At 39.3% G+C, this 25,981-nt stretch overlaps 1 protein-coding gene across 2 annotated transcripts in view; it reads right to left on the reverse strand.

Moving 5' to 3' along the window:
• gabrb2b (gamma-aminobutyric acid type A receptor subunit beta2b) overlaps nt 1-25,981 on the reverse strand; it is a 55,123-nt gene that overhangs the window by 13,135 nt on the left and 16,007 nt on the right. For both annotated transcript variants that reach the window (XM_031869085.1, XM_031869086.1), the window contains 2 exons: nt 16,603-16,823; nt 7,354-7,436 (listed from right to left, as the gene is read on the reverse strand). In XM_031869085.1, coding sequence (XP_031724945.1) covers nt 7,354-7,436; nt 16,603-16,823 — 304 coding nt within the window. The remainder of the gene's footprint in view (nt 1-7,353; nt 7,437-16,602; nt 16,824-25,981) is intronic.

Below are 25,981 nucleotides of genomic sequence, written 5' to 3' on the forward strand. Positions count from 1 at the left end.
ATGACAGGCCCTGGCTGGATGACGAAGGAAAGCACATTTGAAAGAACACTTTAGAAGCAACTTTCATGCTGTTTCATTGATTGGTGCTCATAATATGGACCACACCTCCTCTTGTCTTCCTCCTCTGGTCTCTCCTTTTCTCAAACACTCTTCTTCTCTTACTTGTTCTGTTTTTAATCTACATTCTTCCACTATTTTTTTCAGTTGATTACACTGCTCTCCCTCACTCCTTTGTTATTTTTCTGTCATAACTACTATTATGTGTCCGTAGATCTTTCACTCTACCTTCCCTCTTCATCTCCTTCCGCCATACCCTGTTCTGAGTAATTAATACTTGTGTGACCTATTTAGTTGCTCTGAATTATTAACACAGAGTCCTCAGTGGCTGCTTTCAACGCCCTCACACTCTGACATCTCTTGGTCCCCTTGAGGAAAGTGGAACTGGATGCTCACCACGTTCAGATATACTCTAAAAAACTATATATTTGCAAAACATTCATGTACATTATCATCTTTACCTCACATAAGAGGTAATCAATAAATACTCAAAATATGTTCCAAAGGAATTAAGTAGCCAAAGGGGGGGATGGGAAAATGAGTTGAATGTGTTCTATCCTCTCAGTTCCAGTAAAAAGCCTGGCAGCTGCATTTTGAAACAACTTGAAGACCATCTAGTGCTTCTCAACTAAGTGCAGAGCAGAAGGCAATTTTATTAGTTGACATGGGATGAAATAAAGGCAGGTCAGGCCCAGGGCAGACAGAAATAACTTAATTTTGGATACATTTGTTAAGTGATAAAATCGCGACTGAACGCCCTCCTCTACTTGAGTTTTAAATTTGAGTGAATTTGTTCATTCCCAGAGGATTGGCCCTAAATGATGAGAGCTTATTTTATTGATGACCCCCTGATTTCTGCTCTTGCGTTAGGCCCTGGGCCAAACACAGGGTGTATCAATATCTAAGGGAGATTGACTTTTACAACAATCATTCTCTCTCGAGGATGAACCGTTTCTGCTTTGCACCACCTTGCGCAGAAATGTCAGCTCTTCCAATGATCTCAAGATAGAGCAGGTAGATTGTAATGCACATGCTCAGTTCCAACGGGATAAAACCTTTTGATACTAATCGTATTATGGCCTTTCCTCAGGCCCCTCAGGAGAAGCAATTTAATCAAAGCATTGAAGAGCAAATTTGTCAATATACTATTCAATCCAACATTTTTGTATCATGGGGTGTTATGCACATATTCCACCTTCTCCAGGGGCAGCTAGCTTCAGTATACAATCCTGTGTATACACGTTTTCAGTAAGAATGGCTTTGTGCAAACATTTGAGTCAATAATGTGAAATGGCCTACAGTGACCTAATCCACTTAACTCCACTGTGTCTACGTAATTGAGGCTGACGATGCAGTTTTGCATCACCTCGCTTTCGTAATAAATGATTACGTCACAGTATTTGCCACAGATAGATTATCCTGATTCCCATTGAATGAAATTGACTGAAATGAGTGAGGGTGAGAAAAAAGAGACATGACCTGAAATACATGACAGACAAGAAGGAGTTAGTGTACTGTATATACGGTATGTAAACTATTAAACAATGAAATAAAAAAGATGGAAATTAGCTTCCTGATTTCTCAGTGGCACAAGAGGCAAGATCATCCCTCATTAAAAAAATAAATAAAACCCTATGGGTGTGACAATATGTTTTACGATAGCACAAAGGCTTCTCTCGTGGATTCCAAAGTTTGGGAGCGTTGACAGGCCAAAAATGAATGAAATTGTTCACGATAGCATCAGAGGAGATAGCAATACAATACTAAAGCTATTTAACTGGGACACTGTCATATCTCCCTGACCAAGTCTGACTCCAGGCCTTTTTATCAAGCTTATGACATAATGTCTCCGTTGATTTGTTTTAATGGGCAAAGACGGATTTTGAAAGGTGATAAAACACTGACTTTGGTATTGCTCTGGCCAACACAATTAATGACAACAACAGTTTTTGTTTTACTTCTAACTGGTGCTATTTAACATCATATCCCTGTAATAAAACTTTTAGTTTTTATTGTTGTGTTTTCTAGTATGTATTAACACGTCTTTGACATACATTTTAAAGGCCACACAGAGGCACTAACAACAATCACAAAAGTCAGTTTTATCTAATTTTCTTCACATCTTTGATAATGGCTTTTTAAGATTACAGTGTTTACAAGCCTTGCTGGAGAACAGCCCCTTAAAAAAATATATAATAATTCCAATAAGCACCAAGGGAGTCTGAGGGAGTGTGTGTGTAAATGCTGAAACCTTTGATGTGTCCCATGAAAATTGTACTAAACTGTCCAACCGAACCAAAACTGCAGCATTTACCATGTATGTTTTGGAAAATCTGGCGTTTTCCACAGTTTTCATAGGAATGCATGTCAACTTAATGCATATTATTAGACAAAGATTTGTGGTGCATGTCCACAGATATGGGCCAGCGTTCATGAACACATAGAGACACACAGGCTTGCTTGGACCCACAAAGACATCGTCACACACGGGCACAAGGTTCAACTCAAACCCCCTGAACAACTGCCTGCCTCTCGCTCTTTCCTGTGAGCTGAGCAGGCGACTCCATGCTTAAATATGTCTCAGATGAATCTTTGATTCCACACAGTTCAAAGCGACTTTAATGTTTTTCCTGGTGTCCAATTAAAAATGTCTTGGAAACTTTTGCAGTACACAGCAAGCTGCAGCTGACTGCGTGCCTGGACAGAGACAGAACATCTAAAGATAAGATAAATAAATAAGCCATGTAAGCCCAAGTGTAGAAAACCATTCACACCCCACAGGATCTTTGCAGTTTCTAAAAATGAGCTCTGATGGGCAAGGATAGCCAGAGAGAGATAAACTGTGGAAGTGGCTCTGGCCATATGATGTGGATCGCTGGTGCAGAAAATATAACTATTACTTGGTAGAAATGCTGTAATGAAATGATAGTTTCATTGTGAGTGCACAGCAACTGTGTAAAATAAGAATTATAATGTGCCTCTCACTCCCCTCTGTGTATTAAAAAAAAATAAACAGGGACGTCTTTGTCTGTTTGTGCTTGCATGTGTGATGAATGTATTGTATTGGTGGCTGCAAGTTTGCCTACATTTGTGTTCTCTCTTAATTCATTGCCAAAGAACTTAGATTCCACATTTTTCTGTCTCCTAATGAGGCATCTGCAGTCACACTTACGCTAAAGCTAAAGCAGCTTATCAGGGCAAAAATGCTTCTGCGTAGCATTCAGTGTTTAACAACTTAGTGACCCTGCTTTTAGTACGATTGATTCAAAAGCTGCATAAAAGTCAATGTTACATCTTTAACTAGAATCAGCTTCCTGTGAAGGAAGGGTTACTGTACAGCAGCGTATATACTGTACTCTGTACACTGCATTACTGTAACAGTGACCCAGAACATCAGGAGGTTTAACCCTTTTAAATAATGAGTGAAATGGTATTTCCTTGCACTGAGGGGAAACCTTGCCTGGCCTACTACGCTAGTTGAAGTCCTGGATGACATGCATTATAGAGATGCTGGGGAAGTAGTAACAAAACAAATGCAGGATGACAGGCCTTGGTTTGCCAGGTTATAAACCCAACCCTTTTATAATACTGCCGAACGAGAGGTTGAGGTAGTGTGGTATTTAAGTAATGGCCTTTTTTTTTTATAGATTTGCATGAGTTATGAGCAAGAGTTAACAAACTGTATCAAAGATCTGCCTGGATAATAAACTTGGAATAAAACTATGAGAACAAAGAGAAATGTCTTAAACTAGCGGTACACTTTTTCTTTAAGAATTGACCACGTCCTGTGTTATAGTCATCTTTGCGGTGTTACAGTTTTGGCCATATCCTGAAACCTTTCACTGAAGAGCTTATGCAGCATTCAGCCAACAAAAACAGGGAAGAAGAACACTGAAAATGCAAGGATGTAAATAATTCTTGATTTTAAATACTAATTCTACAACAACTAGAATGGCCATAATGGTCATTCTGACCATTCATACCTTATCAGCATTGTATTTCAATAATCACTGTAAAATCTAAGAACAACTGGATCTGTAATGTCAGAAATTGGTAATGTCTGTAGTCACCACTGTGTCGCCCTGCTCAATGACCCGCCCACAGCACTATTTGATTAATTACACGTCAAAAGTAATAGCCTATCAACACTGAAGGCTACCGTACCTCTGTCAGTCAAAGCTGCTGCTGATGCGCATTCAACCCGCGTAGCCCGTTCAGAGACTCCAGTCTGCAGTGTAGTTCATAAACTTCACAGACAAACCAGATCATTTCAGCAGAACATTGGGCTTTATGATCAAAAGAATGTTTTAGTATCACACCGACACTTCAGTCCATATTGCACATCTCTCTCTCTCTTCCCCGGGGTCGGTAATTACCTAGAAACACTGTTAATGTATGCGGTCAATATGACCCTTATGGCAATTCAAGGTATAAATACTCAAAACTCTTTTGTAATTTAAATTAGATGACAATGTTAGAATAAAATATACACACATTAAGGAAACGTCAGGATCCTATAGCTGAATGGATTTCATTTTAACAAAGTTATCACATTCCAAAATAAAAAATAAAAAAATGGTCAAAATGACGGCCTTGGTTCTAGTGTGGAAATGATTAGAAAGTTCTGAAGTTTAAATTTATTGAATGGTGCAGTTTACAATGTAAACTCTGCCCGCAGACAAATATATTTGATGCTGTTATGTCCAGGCTCACTGCAGCTGTAATATCGAGTGTGGCCTCAGACGTGTAATATTTATTGATCTATCCTTTATTCAACAAGTGATAGAACTATCTAAGTTTGGAACAAAGAAAGATTTGAAAATTATTCATTCTCTATTTAGATTTTATTTTGTGTGAGGTAACTAAATAATGATAATAGTTTAATCAACTTTCTTGTAGAATTGAAACAATATGATTTCCCTGTTTGCACAAAATACCCGTGCTGATACAGGAATCACCATACTGAAACAGCTTGTTATTGCGTAGTTAAAATGTTAATCAAACCACGGTCAGCATAACATGTCTTGGATGTCCCAAGCCAGTGTGTTTTAAACTCAAAGCCTGTCACCAAATTAAAAGAGAAGGATGCCTGCTCGGGGTTCTGATGACTAGCCGTGTTGTGAGGCACACTCATTAGTAAACAGCAAATGTCCGTCTCTGTCTCCCCCTCACTTGCCTCCCATAATTCACTGAACCATGGTCAAACAAGTAGTTTAAATGGACACTGCACAGTAGAGGTACAATTTGCAAGCTCTTCGCTATCTTACCAAAGGCATACCAGGATCCCAATTAAGTTTGATTAAGGCGTTTTTGCTCGATGTGCCTTTTGGCAAGTGAAACTATCGATGACAAGCAAGCATTGTTGTGTCCATGTCGGCATGAAGGTCATCCTCTCAACAGCAGCATAAATACACTACTGCTGCTACAATACTCTCCTAATTGTGCCCTGGTCTGTGACCTTATGTCCAGCAATGGTGTTTCTAAATGTGAGAATCAGAAAATGAGTTGCTATGTTTTTTTCCCCTACATAATGTCCCATGAAGTTGTATTTTTCATGGAAAGTTTTTGTTTGATTAGGAGCTGTGAAACCAACTATACTGTTATCACTGAAGGAGAGGGGGAGGCCATGTAACTGCCAACCCAACTGTACCTATCTCAAGCCCAGATGTTCTCAGTTTTTCCAATTGAAGGTGGACATAATGTGTGTTTTCATTCCGCATTCGATATCAACAAACTATTTTCATGGGTATCATAGAACTTGCTGCAATATGTAATGCAGTTGGTTTATGTGCCCATCGTGCACCAAGCAAAACACATTCAAGTCCATTAGCTGACTGCATTCCTGTAACCACACTCTCACAGAACTTAGCTGGCTGCTGCTGGACAAATGGTCTCTATCTGCGTACATCACGTTTTTGTTATATAGAGCTGTGTGCATCCGTAGTCTAGCGTACATAAACTACCAGATCTTATGATGACATTTCGTGGAAAGTAAAATCTTTACAACAACTATGGCTTGTAAAAATTCTCAAAGCAGTTACTGTTCCTACAGACACATTGCTGTGAGTATCAGGCCTCTGCTAAACTTCACTGTTAAACAGTGTTGTGCAATCCTGGGTTTAAAAAAAGAAGAAGCTTAAATCACTTCCTTTGCTCTTTATGCTCTATTTCCTTTTGTATACCAGCACCAGCTGTAAGCTTCCAAGCTCACATTGCACAGTTGATTACAATAAGCTTAACTCTCTCTAGATGGAAACTACACTTCAGATGCATTTATAGTTATCCAGTTGCTTTGACAAAGTCTGAGGAAGTTTATCTAAGCAAGTAGATATGACTTTGCCCATGATGGTAGATGAATGGTGAGGGCACCTTTTGTACCTCACATTCACCACTAAAAATATACTTTCATCCCTTCTGAGTTTTTGTCATTTTTTTTTGCATTGGAGCAGCAGTTAGCATAGCAAGTTATAATGAAAGAAGACATTCATTTGAGAAATGTGAACCTGCCATTTTACATTACAACATTTTAAATGAAACTACAAACATCCTGTACTTTTTAATGTTGTTTTTCTGTTATCAAATTGATGGAAAACTGAAAAAGACTTATGGCGATACAGCAAAGGCCCTGGGACACACTCAAACCTTAAAACCTAGTCCGTTGTGGTATATTGTTTTAATTCGACACTGGTCTGCAGCTTTGGAAAGCATTAGCGATAGCTCTACTTTATCACTTCAACACCACGGACAGCACATATTACACACAATAATCTGCTGCTCCAGTGAGGGTAGAGGCACTTATTGAACTATTATCATTAGTTCATTTGATGATGCTCAAATTCATTTTACCTTCCATTAATTTTTCCAAAGTCTGTGTGACACATCAGTGGAGTTGAAAAATATCTTTCTTCTTGGAATCAAATTGTGTGCAATAAAAACAGCTCTACATTAGCTGAACTGATACAGTTCTTTTGGGGGGTAAAAGAGCAAACTCAGGGGAGGGTGTATTTAGGAAGGAAATAATGCATCTACTTTTACCGAGAAATAGAGTAAATTGGATGGGAAGGATTATGTAGAAAATATTAAAATTCTGAGTAAATCCTTGCACTACAGTAGAGCATTAATTGTTTGGCCCAGTCACGCATAGCTCATGACAGCTGACTGAAAAAAAGCTAAGCATATGGCAGTGTATAAGGGTACAAACACGTAGGGCAGTCCAGAGATTTATAGCTTGGAAAAGAAACAAAATAATAAATGAAACAAGAAAATAATGAGTGAATAAAGGGACAAATTACTCACAACTCTCTATCTCGAGTGTGCAGTTTTGCTCATCCAGTGGATACCTTCTCAGGTCCATCATACAAGCAGCGGTGGTAGTGATCCTGAAAACACATAACACAACATGTTCATTTTACGGCATTGTGGTAGATTTTGCTTGACAGCAAACTGGTTGTTTGTCAGTAGGTGAAATAGTGGTTTGATCAGTCTCAACAGTGTCATGAATCAAAGTTTTGAAGATATTTATGGGTAAAATGTTAGTACAGTTTAACTTCATTACTCAAAATACCTATTACATCCAATTAACCATGAGCAACTAGCAGACTTAACATCTTCAAAACCTCCAAAACATAAATGCAGGAGCCTTTGAGGGTTCGGGGGTGGCAGCAGCAGTGGTCGGAACTCTTTTGGGGATTACAGAGCCAAAACTAATCCTTATGTCCCAGTTTAAGCATTGTTTGGATTATCCTGTGGGTCCTCTGTCAGGCCCACCTGAGATGTGAGTCACAGCAGGGATCACACTCTGTGGGATAGTTGTGGCAGCAATAGGCCAGAGATAACAGTGGTAGTGTTGGTTCTCGGACTAGTGCATATTAATATGACATATTATGTACTGCTTCTACTATATGAGAAGAAGAAGAAGAAGAAGAACAGTGCCTTATGAACATTTTGTTGAGTGTGAAAATGTAATGAATAAACGAGGATAAAAGATATTGTTGGAGGTTCTTTTGTGTTTTTCTCCTCAAAGGAGGAGTATATAGGTGCTTGCAGAATCCAATTTTGACATAAAACAAGTCATCAACTTGACTTTGGTAAGCTGTTTCAGAACTGTCAATGATGAATATTTCTTTAGCATGGAAAAGGTTCAGTGATGATTTATTCATTTTTTTCTCTATAGAGTAGTTATTTCTAATTTGATCAAGAAACACACCTCAGACGTTGACCTCAAACTTTGAGTTTCTGTCTACTCAAGTAGCAGCTAAATGAGCCAGCTCATCAAAATGTCAGACACATTGAAAGAAATAAGTTATAACATTATTTGAATTATTTGACAGTGAACTGCTTCAAACATATATCCATACATATTTTTGACAAAGTATGACGAAGGAATAGCCTTCTGCTTTACTGCCCTCATCATATGTTGTGTATATATCAGCATAATAGCATTTAGCTTTCCAATCTCTATCAAAATGAATAGACAGGGATGGACAATAAGGAATAACAACAGCAGCCAACCACGAGTCAACAGATAAGGATACGTTGTCCATCAGACTTTGTGAAGGGACCATAAGGACTCTACTGTGAGTAATAGGCTGCCATTCTTTGCCTGGCTCTGGTCTTGTGTTAGAACTTGACTCCCACTGAGGGAGTTGCCACAGAGCAGCACAGCATGGTGGGTAATCGTCTAGGCACACCTGACAACATAGATACATTTGTGCCAGAGGAGAGGCTCATCTTGAGTCCAATCCTCTGTGTTACACAGCAGAGATAATCACCTTTGTGTGTCTCTGTGCCTCTCTCTCTCTCTCTCTCTCTCTCTCTCTTTTGCCCTCTACTCTCTTTGCTCTCTCTTTATCCATTCCATTATTCAGACCAACAGCCACTGCAATGCCAATCTTTTTGCATCACGTAATCTATTTTTTTTTCTAAAATCCAAGCCATCTAAGGATCACACAATTGCACACTGGACAATATTTGTTATCAAACTTTTGAAATGATGATGCAGCAATGCTTTCACAATGCTGTGGTGGTCGGTGTTCTATAGAGGCAGCCCATTCCGTCTGTAAATCATGTGCGTCTGTGTCTAAGCAGCCAAGCTCACCGCAGGCAACATATGGCAAACAGCTTGGATCACACCTACCCAAAAATCAAGGCAAAAATCAAAGGGTAGCTTTTATTTAAAACTTCTTAAAATGTTATTTGAAGGAGTATTGAAATTCACCAAATAAATATTGTGTTATGATCTACTCGCCCTCAAGGATGGTCCTCAGCAGCTTCCTTTACAAATAAAGACATGGCCAGAAGTCAGGGTTCCCATGAAGAGCAAAAGTGACCAAAAAAAGCTGTTGGATATTGCACCTCATAACCCAAGTCATGATGTGTTCTTTCCATCTCTGTTTTGGCTGACACGAGGGTGAGTAATTCATTAAAAACTACACATTTAACATGAGTAGTTTGAACTGTTCATTGTGATGGGCATGAAGGACAGTTTCATTCAGAACCAGGTAACACAATGAGCATCTAGGAATTGTATGTTGGAGGGTAGATACCATTAATTAAAGAATATGGTTTAAGATGGCAAGAAAATCATTTGAAGAATACAGTCTGAGTCATCCACACAGTAAATTATATACATGGCAGTAAAACCCTGACATCACTGAATCGCTTAATCATTCTCTCTATAGCTTCTTTCTTTTTCAGTGTGTTTGTCTGTTTTTCCCCTATTGCATCTACAAGATGGTTGGACAAATGCTGTTTTAAGTGTTCCACATCATTGCTTTTGCTGGTGTTACTTTAGAAGGTCTTGAATAAATACAGTTTACAGTGGGTGGCCATTAAGGCCTCTGCAGAAGAAAAACATATTATGTTGGTCACCGAAAGGCTTTGGAAGCAACCTCTTCTAGTCAAATAATAAATGTCCACTAGCTGTTTATTCAAAAGGACAAGGGACCAGAAGTTCCTGAAGTTATACGCTTTATACCTTTTTATAATCACAAGCCCTACCAAGGTTTATTGTACAATCTTTTTTCACAGTTTGAATATGTTTGCTGACCACCAGCCTATGTTTATGTTTTTGTAAGATGAAGTGTGGCCCCGTAAATATCGACATGAAGGGAGGGCAGCACGGCAAAATATACCACAGGAGCTTATTGGTGAAAAGAGAGGAGATGGTAGAACATTTGAGGACGTCGGGTGAGTAAGTGAGGGAACTCTCACTACTGTGCCTTTTAGTAGCATTAAAGAAGTTCAAAGGGAAGAGTTCTAGCATTAACATGCTGTTTAATATTACACACCTCAGGGGTTTCCACCGCCCAGAGTGAGACAGGGAGGTTGTGTGAGCCTAAAGAGGTTTAGATGGATTCTTCTTTTCTTTCTTTCTTGTCCCCTGTCTTTGTCAGCATTTATTTATCTCTGATGGATTTTCTGCTGGTGATGGGGCACTGTGGCTTCCAAGTGTTTAACCAAGGAGTAAATTGCTAGTTACTTTCTGGCAACTTTCTGTTCTCTGTGTCAAGATGGAGTCAGCGGTGTAGAACTGAGAGCAAGAGCCTCTGGCAGGGTCTTCAAAAAGACAGTGTGGGGAAGGTTAAGGTTAGGCATGTCTGTGTGGGGTTATGTGTGTGCATTTGTACCCATGAGCATGTTTGCTATGTTGCCGTCACTCTGTGGATGTGTTTGTGTGTGTGTGTGTAAGTGCCTGATTGTGTTTGCAGCTGTCTCGCTCTCCATTTACCCTCACATACTTTCTCGCTTTTCCCATCCTTTAAATGATGCACGGCCACATTTCTCACTCTGTCTTAGTGCTTGGTTGCTTGGCTGCTGCCTGAGGACACTGCCAACCGCACCGACTGAGCCCTATATGTTGCGTTACCTGCAGTGACTCTCCATATTTACCAGATTTAGCTCGAAGACTCTGATCCTGGATGGATCAAATTTGTGAGGTCAAATCAGGGACAAGTAGCCTGAAGGGTTTCCAGCAATCTTTGGGATTCAGACCAAGTCAATGTGTTGACTGTTTATCACATACTCGGAACAGACATGCTTAGTGGATAGTAACTACATAAATGTATTTTAACTCATGATCTGGACATAAGGCGAAATCTGCTTTTTTTAAAACATAATTACAGTATTTAATACCCGTTGATCCTTGTCCCAATCTCTAGTGTTCATTGCAACAGTTGTTATTTGGCCCACTTGTACTTTTAATGTAATATTGTTTACATTGTGGTAGAGTAATCCTTACTTTCACAAAGGATCTGAATACCTCTCTTCTATTGCCTACAGATCTTTACGATATTCATTCCAGAGACACAACTTGTGCCAGAGCTGCATTATTTTAGATTTAAGATAATGACAGCATTCAGAGAGCACTCATCCCCCATTGCCAGCTGCTTCCCACCTACAGCCTACCAAGAAAACAGATGGAGCAGGATGCCCACAGAGCTGAATCACTTGGATGCTGTAACATTTATATTAAACAAAAGTCACTGCTATTTAATGTTTTAAGGCATAATATTCTGTTTGGCATTTCCTGTAAATGTTAATTCAACCCAATATCATTAATATTAATTATTTAAATTAAATAGTACTTGTGTATACCAATTTCTCAACTTATTGTCAGAAAGGCTCATTGTTTAACCCTGATAAAGAACAAAGGTAAGACGCTCCTTTACATGTGCCATCTCAGGCCTATACCCTTCTGAGAGGCACTTTTATTGCTTGACATGATTAGCTTTTACACTGTTATAATACTTCCTAAAGTCAATTTCTACTCGTTGCTGTTTTTCCAGGTTAAAAAAACACTTGAAATGGTGGATTTAGATCAATGTGGGGGTGTTACAAGTTGCGTGGGAAAAGAACAATAGCCAACAGATATATAAAAACAATCCTTTTAGCCACCACAATGAATGGGATGAATCAGCAGTTCAATGGTAAATACAGTGTGTGTGTGTGTGTGTGTGTGTGTGTGTGTGTGTGTGTGTGTGTGTGTGTGTGTGTGTGTGGACTCCACAATTAGGCAAATAAATATTTAGACCCCTTAAGGGAGGATAATATGTATGTGTGTGTGTCTCTGTGAATATCTATCAGCTGTTTCTGTCTAAATATAAACAGTGCATTCTGTCTGTGTGGCTTTCTTTATTATCGGCATCTCTGGACTTGCATTGAAATACGTCACTTTGGACATTGTTTTTTTAACTTGCTTTCTTAGACCACTCAGACAGAGCTTGTTTTAGGAGAGTTACAAGCTGTAGCTATTTCTTGATGAATAACATATTGTCCGCGCCCACCACTTCTGTGCAGCATCTCTGCTGGTTACCTGGCAACCTCATGGTCACGACTGTGACTCTGGGAAGTGAAAATGTCTGACTGTTGATCGCCTAGAGATAGTTCCAGTACGTAACTCTTTGTAAAACCATGACATGTTGTTTTTATATTCCTTTTTTCCCCGTTTCTTTATATTTATTCTTGTGTACAGACTGATTAAACCAGAGACAATGTGTTTATTTGTGAGACTCAGAGATGTTTTTTTTTGTATTTTTGAACTTTGGAGAGTGCCATTCTAGCTCTTTACCATGCTTCTTTATGTGAAGCTAAGCTTATACCGACTCTAGATATATTCTGAATGGACATCCATGAGTGTGGCATTGATCTTCTCTTATAATCCTCAAAATGGAAGCAATTAGGTGCATTTGCCCAAAAAATACATTCAATACATCAACAAAACTCCAACTTTGTCTTATGATACTGAATAAATAATTGAATAAATTTAATAATTTCAGATATTGTTATTCACATTTGTATATTTAGAGTATTTACATTATAATTTGCATTACCTCTTTAATCATTCATATTTTAATTTGTATGGTGTATGGTTATAACACTGCCTTCTGCGATAACCCAATTTTCATCTCATAGACCACAAAAAGTTTCATAAAATCTAATCTTATTTATTGACATAACAAATATATAACTACATAATTTATTAGGCTTTCAGTGGACAGTAATATGCTGTATCTGCATGTGCTGTGTGGATTTGTGTGCACTCACTGACGTGCAAGATCCCATGACCCAATTTAGGATTTGTTAAAATCTGGTCATCCTACTTGCATGATATCGAGTGTCAAGGGTGATGGATTTCTTCTCCCTATTTCAATCTAATCCCACTTCATCCAAATTAATATGTGCACTGACTTGTCATAGCGTATGCAGTGCATGGGAAATGTGAAAATATTCCACGTGATTATGGATTTTTTATTTGCATATTGGTTTCAATAGTTGGTTTGATACTGTAGGTTATCCGATTGAAGTAGAATGCCCTGACACAGGGATGATTTGCCACTATTTCAGTTCTATTTCAGCATCATCTGACCCTCACAATCTGCTGGTGCCTCTCCAGCTTTCTTCTGTGTGCCTTTGTCTACTTTTGATGTTCCAGGCAATGAGCACATCGGCACTGAACGCAGAGGGAAGCACCGCAAAGCTGTGATCAAGCACCATTCTTATGAAATGAACAGCAGATCGTTGCCCTAGTATTAAATGCCATTAACTTCCTCGAGAACTGACAGTATTTAGGGTACAGTGTGTCCAGGATGTCACTGATTTTATTTAGAAAATGTCTTTATTCCCACACTGCATCAAATAACTTAAACACCCGTCAGGCAGTTTGCCTGATGCTGTTTTTCCTGTGTGTATGAATCTGATGTGTAATGCTTTGCCTTTTCATACAATCAAGTGTCTGCTAAATACCTTGAACCGCTATGGTCCAGGAAGAATGGAACTAATTGTAAATTTGACAGCAGGATTCGGTTTTTACCAGGGGATTTCTGATTTAATCTGAAGGCAATAAATAAAATGTATGAGTGTAAAAAACAATTAAAAAAAATCTGATTCTAATTCACCTTGTACTCGTGAATACGCTGGCATAATTGGACACTGCGCTCAAGTGAAGGTCCATTGCCCCCTGCAATAAAACACTTAAGGACCTAATTACTGTGCCTTTGATTGGCAGATAAGTCCTCAAGTTTCTTTCTTTATTTAACTCAACTTGTTCCATGTAAAGTAAAATTTGACTGATTGTTGTGTAGAGATCAGGATTGCAGTGCAAGAAAATGTAATGTTCAGAGGGGAAGTAGCTGGCCATAGGAATTTGTTCTGTACTTATTTTCTTTCCTTCGCACTTATCTCTTCATCTAATGCTTTTCTTCATCTCTAAAGATGAAATGACGGCCCTTTTGTCTCCCCTTCCCCTCTGCTCTTGCTGTAACTACAACACTAACCATATCCAGCGACTTTTTACTCTTTTTTTTGCTATTCAAGTATTCAGAATCAGAAACAGTTGGACTTCAACACATCACTCCCATCCATCATTGTCAGAGATGTTACTTTGGTTGGCATGGAAGTAGTAAAAGTAACATAATGAAACCTTATGTAGATGACATGCGTTTATGTAGGTACTCAGCAAATCACAACCTGCTGAACACTGTAAATGGGCATTGGGTGAGTAATGAAGATGGATAACATTGACGACGACGCCAAAAAGTCTGATAAGATTTCTTTCTAATTCTCTCCTTAACACCCCTCTCTCTCCTTCTGTGTTTCGTTGTCTCTCTCTATATATATTTAATTTCACTCTCCCGCAGCAGTGCTAATGTGCTGCCATGATGGCCATTAAGATGTTATGGTTTTCAATAACTTTTTATAGTTTGGGCATCAGAGGCCTATTTGCAAAATGAACTGATGAGACATCAGTGAGGTGTGAGAAGTGCACTGTAATCATGTTAACTTTGAGAGGTTGAAACTCAGTGGAATAAGTCAATCAATCTATATTGTACTATTGGGGTTTTGTTTTTGGCAACTGGAAAACAGATGGGATGTGTCATTAACATGTCAAACATGCAAAAGTCTCAGCTTGGGGCAATATTCAGAATAGTTTCTTAAGTGGCCTCCGAGAGGAATGTTTACAGTGAAAAGATCAAACCTTGTGTTTTGTAAAAGTAGTATTCAACAAACACAGACATCTCAGTAACTCATTCATCCCAATAAGTTTAAGATGATTGTAAAACATTACAACCATATGCTCTTCAATTGTTCTCTGGTAGGAGACATGACAAAGATAAATGGATGTTTCAATCATCTGACAAGATTTCATTCTAACTAAAATCCTAATTACAGATCCAATTTTGCGGTCAAAAATAATGTCAGTGGTCAATTTAATGTTAATAGCTTTTCATGATGAAAAGGAGGAAAAGAGGCCTATAAGGGAATATTCAAAATGTTCCTTTTCCTCTTAGCCTCTGGAGGGGCATGTCGGTACATGTGATTGAACAATGACAGGGGAACGGAGAGAGAAAAGAAAAAAAGCTTGTGCTGGAAGCTGTAATGCTCACAAGCCAAGGCCAGACAGTGTTTTATTATCAGTAATAATGAGGAGCAAGGACCATGTCAACTTCTCACGAATAGAACATTTGCAGTAAGGTTTTTAAGCTATCTAATGTGTTTTTATGTGTCTTGCAAACTGACAATATGTAGTAGTAATGCACTGTTGGTTTGGTCATTATTTCAGTAGGCCATGCTTCAACATAAGAGCTAATAGGAGTTGTTGTTCAAAGTCTACAGCCCTTGTATAGCAGGCTGCTGTATGGCTTTTAGTCAGTTTGCCCGCTCACCTATGATACAACGATGAAGTTACTTCTTTATGCAAATAAAAGTTTAAAATGTACACATTTGACTGATTCTATAATATAAGTTCTCTATCTGGCTATCTGGAGAAGCATTCCAACTGGTTAATGCATAGACAGAGGACATAATCATGAAGACAACATATAGCCTCACTTTCTCTCTGTCAGGTTCTAATTACCTTTTTCTGAGGATAACACATGAAATATAAATAAGAGAGCAAAAAAAAAAAAAAAATATATATATATATATATTCAAATATATATTTTAGCAAAAACAAGACAGAAAGTAAACCTTTATATATGCTTTATACTTTTGGTGGTGGTGCAAATTATGCAGATGCCTTGTAAAAGGGCTCAATTTAGTGTTACAGAAGCCTTTAGTTGGTGATGTGCACATGTCCAGATAATGAGGATTCAAGTAGGTCACCACATCAACATTCTAATTTTGCTCAGGGGCCATATTGCACCTCACACCAGTAGTTTTCTTCATCTGGCTCTAATGAGCTAATTACTGACTGAGACTGATGCAGCAATCATTGACACATTATTGTGTTAAAGGTGGTGGAATTTCTTTTTTCTTTTTTTTGTCTTTCTTTCTCCCAGGTTGTTTGATAAAAAAAAAAAGAAAAAAAAAGTACATTGACAAAATATTAAAATGGGAAATGTCTGACAACATGAAGTAGAAATTACTGTTTACTATTACTACAATTTTTAGTGTATAGTTTATCATTCTATTATTGTATCTGGTGCCATGTTCATCCAGCATTTGGGAGATATTACGTATTTATGTCTTTATTTGCAAATGTAAACATCTAACACTTTGTTCTTGTTGTGTAGTCAAAAAATTGTACTCTCAGAGATTAGATCTCACCTTAGACCGTACAGTACGGTACCATCCGGGTGCAGTCGGATCATTCTATTTTTCACTGTGACACCGTGGACAAACGATTTCTTGTCATTGAGGAAGTAGGTGTCGGGGACCCAGAGCTGGTCAGCCACCCGGTTATCTAAGGTCAGGTTGAGGGGGATCTCAGAGTAGGACAGCCGTTTGTCTCGCCAGGCCTGCTGAAAGTACATCGTCAGTGTGTAGTCCTAAAAGTGCACAGAGAGGAGGAGGACAGGGGGGGAGCGGCCGGGTGAGAAATGGAGAGAAAAGAGAGAGAAGACACGGTTATTCCAAGAAGTGACCATTTTACACAGCTGCTCTGTACTACAAACACTCAGATTAGACCAGACTAGGCTTCAATATTGGATGAAGTTCACTAAAAAGCAAATGGAACATTAGGAGTACAGGCCAAACAACTCTCAGTAAAAGGCAATGGGGAATTCCTTCTTTTCATAGAAACATGAGGTTTAGACAGACAGTGTGAAAGAGCACGTACGTGTCAGAGAGGGGAAGAGAGACAGATGGTTTGGGTTTGCGCTTGTGTGAGAGAGAGAGAGAGAGAGAGAGAGAGATTTTGGGTCTGTTAATATATGATAAAAATATGTTTGTGGCTTGCTTGTTATATTTGTGGATGTGACACACATAGCAAACCGTTCTTACTCAAAATGCGTCAAATTACGCAGCTTGGTCAGTGCTCCCCGGAGTCTGACATCGCCGCCCGTTTAGCATTTTTATACGACGCTCAGTGTAAAATGAGGATAGTCCAAACAGTGCCGTCGTGAGGGATGGTGGTGGAAGGGTCAAACAAACACACTTACGTCCAGGAGTCCGCTGTTTAAAAATAAAAGTTCTCTTGAAATTTTGTCACATCAGTTGTTGGTCACATGACTTGTTTGTCACTCGCTAGTCACGTCATCCTCGTGTGAGTCATTAGTCGAGTTGGCGAAGTTAACGTCAACCACACTTTAACCACGATATTTGATGCATTGGTGTGAGAATGTGTAAGAGACCACATGTTCCAGACAAATGAAAACAACCCCCAAGCAACCTCAAAAAATATGTTCTACTAAATATCTCCTATATGCTCTATTTGCTTTGACAGATGCTGTCTTTCTGGGATTAAGTATAGCTAAATGAGCTCACCATGTTGTACTTGCATAACATATTCACCCATATTATTCTGCTTTTCCTCCCACAATCAGAACGGTAGACCATCGCCTCGCATCACATCACAAGTCAAGCAGAGAGCACATGTCTGCTTTACATAGCAAAGTCAGACATCAAAGTGTGTTGGGCATGATATGCATGTTTGCCTTCCTCATGCATGGATACGATGAAGAAGAAGACTATCTGTGCTACAATGTTACTGAGGCAAGCTTGTGCAGATTTATTTTATTTAGACACTTATCGGTCACATTTACCACTAGTTGTGCTATAGAGCGATGCTTTTTGTGTTTTCTGTAGTATTTGTACCTCATGCTGTACAAGCACTTGCACAAGGTTGCAAATATACATGTTCATGCGGGTAATGCAATACACATTCCTGTTATGGGTTTGTGCAGTTTGCTGATCAGCAGTTGTTGGCAGTGATCCGGCAACAAATGTACCACGGCGCCAGCAAAAAGTAGAGAAAAGGAAGATGGCTAAATAGCAATTATTCATGTAAATGATGCAGGTTTAAAAGTATAAAAAAAATAGTTTATTGCCAAGTAGGTTTGCACATACATCCCTACACACAAAGCATTGTGGTGAGAAACACACATATTTTTAACTGTTTGTGTACAAAAGAAAACCTCATATACAGGCCAGTATAATTACTGTACTTCAAAAGTTCATATTCAAAGCATTCATAGAGATGATTGTTCTAAAATGCAGGCTGTTGGGACTGTACAAGGATATATGTTCTCTAGTTATGATGAAACACTCAAAACCTGAAACACATACAAGAGGTTAATAATTCATGAACAAATAGAGGGAGTTTGATAACTTGCAGTTAAATTCCATGACGCTAAATCTAGGACGCGCTACAACAGCCAAGCCAGCAGTCAGATGCTTGTGTATTTCACTGAAGTACGAAGCCTACCCATCATCCATGAAAAACTAAGTGAAATAAACTTGCTGTCTCAGGGAACTTTTTGTCATGACTGGCACATCCACTTCCTGGCAAAGAGGCTGAACATGCATTTTTGAATATGCCCGTCGGCTACAGATCTGACATCCGACAGCACCTTGGGAACTGGAGGCTTGGATATTGACTGGATGGAGTCAGGGAAACGGGGGCAGGTTTTCTCAGTGAAGCCCTTGTTTGACAAATAGCTTTTGTTATGTTGTTGTTCGTACCTTATTTGGCTTGGGGTGCTGACAACCATGAGTTTGAAAATTTAGTTCTTTCATAGACATAAGTCATGCCACAAAGACATAAATAGTCTAGTGGCATTTCTGGCGTTCAACAGTGTAAATGGACTTGTAATGGGAATAGACCTAATTCAGTTAATCCAGGCTGGAAAAACTGAATGGGATTAATGGGAATTTCATAGCAGAATAATCTTGTATTTGTCTTCCTTACAGACTATATAACTGTAGAGGTCTGATATCTTGGTTGCTTTACACTTCCACCAACGGGTCTTTGGCTGCACGTGCTGCCCTCGCAACACTTCCATCCCTGGTCGGTGGTTATGTAACAGCTCACACTCATTCTGGCAGGCTGTGCACCGCAGTTCATGTGGTAGAAGAGACGCTTGTTGCCATGTCGTCCTCCTTAACTACCATCGATGCACTCATCAATACACAACATCAAGCAGGCGGGTTTACTGTGATGTATGAAACATCAGAGAGGCTTCTCTATGTTTCTATCTTGTGGGCCTGCACACATTATGCCTCTCTGATGTTTCATACAATATCGTGTGTACATTTATTTAAGTTTTTAGTTTGCATATTTTTTGTTTATACATTTCAAATTGTATTGATCTCATGATTGTTTTCTTCATTAATCAATTAGTTGTTTGGTCTTTAAAAATGTCAGAAAATGAATGTTGAGATCAGTATCTCCCAAAGCTCAAGATGACATCCTCAAATTTATAGTTTTGTCCAAAACTCAAAGATGTTCAGTTTACTATCATAGAAGAGCAAAGAAACCAGAAAATATTCAGATTTAAGAAGCTGGAATCAAAGAATTTACATTTACTTTTTCCTTTGAAAAGTTACTCAAACCCAGTAATAGCTGACATCGAATCGATTAATAAATGAATCGCTGCGGCTCATCTTGTTAGAACTCTGCAGTCTGTCTCAATACACAGTACATCTTTTCTATAGATAGAACATTTATTTATATATATGTGTGTGTGTGTGTGTGTGTGTGTGTGTTTCTTGTGCTTCAGAGATTACAATATAGAAGCAAACAATGCAGCTGTGTTTGCCGCCTGGCACTGTGGATGCAATATGTAATATTGCAATATGTCCTTTGCAATATGTTAACAGTAGGGATTAGATAACAAGAATCATGATGTTGTATATTATATCTCTTGCCAGCCCCAGCACTTATAATATGCATCATTTGAAAAATCCATCAGCCATTCCGGCACATGCACAGCTCTCCTCACCACATTGTCCACGTTTTGAATCTGAAGTACTCTTAAGTAGCCGCGAGAGGTTCGATAAAAAAAAGCTGACGTTCTTACTCCATGATGGAGTAAGAACGTAGGCTACTATGCAACGTAGGGCGTGATTATCAAAGAGTGAATGTTTCCATTGTCATCCCTGAGAGCCTATTATTGCAGGCCTATATACTTGAGAAAGTTGTGGTTTGCTTTGTGGGACGAACTCTGTGGAGGTGCCACTGTGGCTAGTTTACAGTGAGCATAAAGCTGTTGTTGAAGACAGCTATAGTGTGCCTCTCTCCTCCTTCTGTGGGAGGAGGAGGTTGTAAATCACCAGAATAACTGCTGTGGCTGTGTGTAAGTGCAAGGGAGGCTGTCATAACAACAGTCATAATGAGCATCAGTACATAAACTATGTTGGAGAGAGATGGAGAGAATTGGAAAGATAAAGGAAAGGAGACAGAGAGTGATGCAGGAAGAATGATGTTGGATTCATGAGTGCAGGATATGCTGTGCTGCCAAGCTGCCAAGGAAAGGACATTACAAAGTAATCATTATATTATCTCACTCTAAGCTATTACAGAATGCAAGAGTCCATTATAACTAATAACTAATATACAGTTCCACAGTACGCCTCCTACTGTGTGCCGTTTCCTCATTTTAAAGATTTTTTGGTTAAATACATTTCTTACAGATCACACAAGCTATTTCATACAAGTCAATCAGTCAATTTTGTTCATATTTGCTACTCCTGTTATTGTCTATTCAATCCAAAAATACAATTCATTTACATTCGCTGACGCTAAATTTACAGTACAGTACTGGAAAAAAAGAAGCCAAACCTTCAAAAGAGGTCTAAAGGTCTATCTTTTATGTGAAAACACCTGCATTATGTGCAATTAATACAAACTTTGCTTAGTGAAAACACCTTTAGGCATTCTAGCGCAATTCCAGTCCAGTTGGGAAACCAAAGTCTGAAGTATAGCCTTTTTTAATGAACAATACACATTCGATGAGCAAACCTAATAGCTGTAAGAATCAGATAGTGTTTGTGATAACCCGATTCATAATTAGTCAAGAAAACAGCTTAAACAAATACCCGGTCTGAGCTGGTGAGTGTTGAATTTCAACTTGTAATTTAGCAATGGACAGCAAATGACAGTTAGATGTATGGTGACGCTTAAAGTGCTCCATAATGTGAATGATGGGAACTGGAACTCATGGAGTCAACTGATGATCACCGAATCTATATGGCACGGATGATCTCATGTTCTTCCCTGAGGCTCTATGTTTTTTAATTGAACACATAATCTGTGACAAGGCCCATCCCACACGCTCTGTAGTTCCATCCAGATGATGTCTGCAGACTTCAAATTTGTGTTTCATTACCGAAAGGGCACGTTTTACTGCCAGAGTCACTGTAGGGGCAGATTTTCTCCGAAAGAGGCAACGATTCCAGACAATGCTATTTATACAATATATGCTTGGTCAGTCAGCTCTTCAGCCAGTGCAATTGTGCAAAATCTCATATTTTACATGATTTGACTGCCAGGGAGACTCATGGAGGCCAGCATTGTTAGCAGGTAACCATCTCACAATGCACAAATGAATAACTGGTCACATGCTTTGTGCTTGTTGAGACTGGTCTGTGCCATGAATTGGCCTTGAATATGAACGATCCGAAGCCGTCTCGGCCTCTACGTCTGTCATTATTTTCTTAGTATTAAAGAAATACGAACAATCCAGCTTCTTCATTTTGTTACTTCTCCAAATAGATCAGCTGCGATCAGTGTAAACTTGTGGAGAACAACAAACAATTGGAAATAAAAATCAAAAAAAGATGTTCCAGCTGCCCACTCTAACCTCGTCAACCCCACTCATCCTCCGAGCTGCCCTGTCCACTAACCCCTCACATCCCATCTCCACCCCCGCAACACATGGCTTCTCTTGGGCTGAGGACAGATTTAGGAACTAATATTAGAATTATTTAGTTGGACCGTTTGAGAACTCTTACAAATCCTACTTTGTGTATTGTTCAATTGTTCTAACTTTGTTTTTGCTTTATTATTTATAATTTGCGATGTTAAAAGCTTTATAGCATCTTTCAGTTCATTGTTTTGGATTTGAGACCTGCTTACTCTGCTAGTTCACCGTTCTTTTCAGCCACAGCAGAGAGCTGTTTTTAGCAAACATGCTTTAAATATCTACGCTACCTGTACGCTACCTGCCCAACACAGACGGCGGAAAGGCAAAGTTAGATACTAGCAGGTTAGCATGAAGGAGCATAGTGAAGAACTAGATATGTTCCTCTGTACTTACATTTACAAGGTGGACAGAAATACAACTCCAATTGAATTCTAATGTTGTGTGTCTGCTGGATGTGTAGCAAATATTCAAGATAAGTTCACCAAATCAACCTAAAATGTGATATTAAAACACCAAAAATCTATGAGGGAGAATGGAGGCTTGAGTGTAGGGAGAGAAAAACGAGAGAGGGTTCAGAATGAGGATGACCTAATAGTGAGTACTAGTTATATATCGCTTTCTCCCCACTACCCTTGAAGCCAGTTTTCCATTTGAGATCTGTGGAATGGTGTGGTGAGTTTGCTGGAAGAGATGAGGGGTGTGGGAGGGTTTTTAGAGGTGGAATAAATGAAAGGCACTGGAAAGCTCAATGGAGCAGTGATGCAAATTGCTTTTATTCTCACAGCTCCTCAATTCCAGTCTCTGATTTTAGCACCAGCAATGACCTCCCTCTGCTACTTTCTCTCCCTTCTCTTTCATCCCTTTCCTCTTCTGCCCCATCCATTACATTTTTCCATTTTCTTTCCGATCATTTTTTTTCTATTTCATCTCCCATTTTTCCCTTCATTCCTTGACACAGACACCCTCTTCCATCGACTTTTCTCTATAGCATCCTCTCTCTGTATTCCCTCTCCATCTCTCCATCTCATTCTCAGATGACCTTCTGTTGCATCTATTTGCATGCAGTAAAAAAAGGGAAGTGGGAACATATTGGTGGGGTGTGTGAATGGCTTAGATCATTCCGACTAAACAGACACAGGCGAGGGAGCTGTCTAGAGAACAAGACAGGTGTTGGATCAGCCTCTGAGGTGTTTTATGGCTTTTGGCGGGCCACATTCAGATTTGAATAGCTCCTCCTCGAAGCAATAAAGCTTGGGAGTGTTCATTTCCAAAATTGTCATATTTTGCATATTGATAACAGAGCACCAAATCAACCACATGATTGCATGGACTGATATTTAAAAAATATTGACAAGCCATGTGATTATCATATGATTTTGATCTTGAATATTTTCGTTTTCCTTTTTTTGAAAGAAGTATGTGTCACTTTAAATTATTTCTATAGTGCACTGACCTTGAATAGTGGCACTGCCTCTGTATCCTCCTCTACCTCGATCCTCTGTGTCTTTCTTCCTCTGCTCTTCTCTATACAATACCTTCAGTGGGGAGGAAATGTGATGGCTCCACCACTCAGTCATATATCCATACCAAACTCTATCATCCCCCTACTTCAGTTCTTCCAAAAAAAGCCCTCCAACAACAAGTGGCTTTCAATTTCCTGTCTCACACAGTCCTCATGCCGTCAGCGACAGGGTATGAGGAACCTGGCATAGGGCACAGCATTTCCAAAGATGCCTAATAATAAACATGCCCATCCCCACAGAGCTGAGTGACATATATTCCCCAGTCTTTGGGGATCTGTGTATGGAGTCTTTAGGATTCAGCACAGTATCTGGAACAGCTTGTGCACCGCATGTTGAAATCTGCAACAGGAAGAGGGCTGCTGCAGGGGTTTCGTTTGGTCTGTTTGCTCCGGAATACATAATGCTGATATCTTTTAACCCAACAGTCAGACGGACAGCTTCGGCAAAAAGCCAAAAAAAAAAATCAAAATAGATATAAAAAGACAATCTCTATAACTCGAATGCTTTGATTGATATGTTTGAATTTACATAACGACATTACTCTGACCAAAGCTATTAGACTGTACACTTTGTGTATCTGTCTTCCCTCAAGGCCTTTTCCTTACTTCATAGCATGTCAGAAACTCGATCACGGATTTTAATAATGCCCAGATTCTTGTTTGTTTACTTACACTTTGTCTAACCTCCCTTTCCATCAAACTTCTCCTCTCTCTGTGTCTCTTATCCCTCTTTTCTTTATACATCTCCATTTTCCTTCACTACTCTTTCCTCATTTACTCCCGCCTGGACTCTGCTTTCATTAGAGCTTGCTGCTGAAGGTGAATCAAATTTAAAGGAACCTTTTTCTTCCCTTCTCAGAGCTCTCCCAAAGCACAGGTTCACAGCTTTGCCAGTTGGCAGTGGTGCAGCTTAACTGACTACATACTATTTATTAGAGTCGATTGGAGCATCTGCAGGCCCTTTTGTGTCCTCTGAGAGGAGTAGAGTGGAGTGGCAATTCCAAGGGGGGAAGGGTTGGTGGTGGTGGTGGTGGTGGGGAGGTGATGGGGAAGAGAGGGCAGAGCAGAAGGCAAATTATCAGGGTGCCTTTTGAAGCCCACTGGAAGACAGGGAAGAAGTTGATTGGGATTTCACTCTCAGCTGTCATTCAAAACTAGATGGAAGGTTAGCTGGCCAAAGAAGTAGGAGAAAAAATGAGTCTGCACATGTCATCTGTCCCATTTACTGCTTCTCCTGCATGAAGAGCTTGTGTGTGTGTCTGTGGGGGGTTTGAGTCATTGTCCAGCTAAAGATGCGTAGATGTATGTCTGTTGTACTACAAACTTGCCAAAATGCCTGCTAGAGCATTAGACAGCTGCCCTTTGACTATCCCACATACACAATTCACATATAAATACAATAATCCACAGCTCATGCATTATGGAGGTCTGGGGAACTGAGGAAGAAGCTGATTGCTATTCGAACAGAGTACCAAGAAGCACACACCACATATACACGTTGTCAACAATGAAATAATGCAATATATCGACATCTGTGGATCGATACTGCGTGTAGATTGCAAATGAGTACAGAACACTGGTTAACAACCTATATCTAAACAAATCCAGCTTAAACACGTGTGTCTCCTGTCTTTTTTCTTTGACTATGTACAGAGTTGTGTGAGCTCAGATTTGATGGCCTGTATACAGTGTCTCCTTGAGCAAGGACACACTAGGATAAGCAATATCTCCTCACAGTTGGAATGACCTGCAAGAGACACAGGGGCGCTTTAGGGGGTGTCAGCTTCAGAATGTGTGTGTGCGTGTGTTCCCTTGTCTAGCCATGGACCTCTGTGTAGTTACAGATTCAACATTGGACCGTAGAGCCAACAGGGGACATCTAGTAGGTCCAATTATTTTTATGCTTTAAAACATGCTAAAATCATGTCTAAAATCGTTAGTGAATTCATTCCAAATTTAGCCAAGAGGGGAGCTGCAGGTATTTGAACACATTTCTAACACATCATGTTTTTCACACTCCTCTATAGTTTGAATGGCTTCCAGTCCAAGGCAGGCTTTCAGGCTACAGACTCCTTAAAACAATGAATCAACTTCAGTGGACGTCCTGAGTGGTTTCAAGCCTTGCAGTAAAATGAAGGGCTACCTATGAGGCAGAGGTATACAATGTATTTTAAAAATGTATTTTTTCTCTGGAATTTGTAAGAACTGAGGTCTAGTTGCCGAGAGAGCAAAGTGTGACACAGTCAGTGCTGAAATTGGCACAACGTACTATGGAAAACACATTCTGAAAGTTTTACTATTTCTTATTAAAGAAAAAAAG

Source organism: Anarrhichthys ocellatus, unplaced genomic scaffold (genome assembly GCF_004355925.1).
Source record: "Anarrhichthys ocellatus isolate YVR2014 unplaced genomic scaffold, GSC_Weel_1.0 scaffold46, whole genome shotgun sequence".
Taxonomy (NCBI): domain Eukaryota; kingdom Metazoa; phylum Chordata; class Actinopteri; order Perciformes; family Anarhichadidae; genus Anarrhichthys; species Anarrhichthys ocellatus.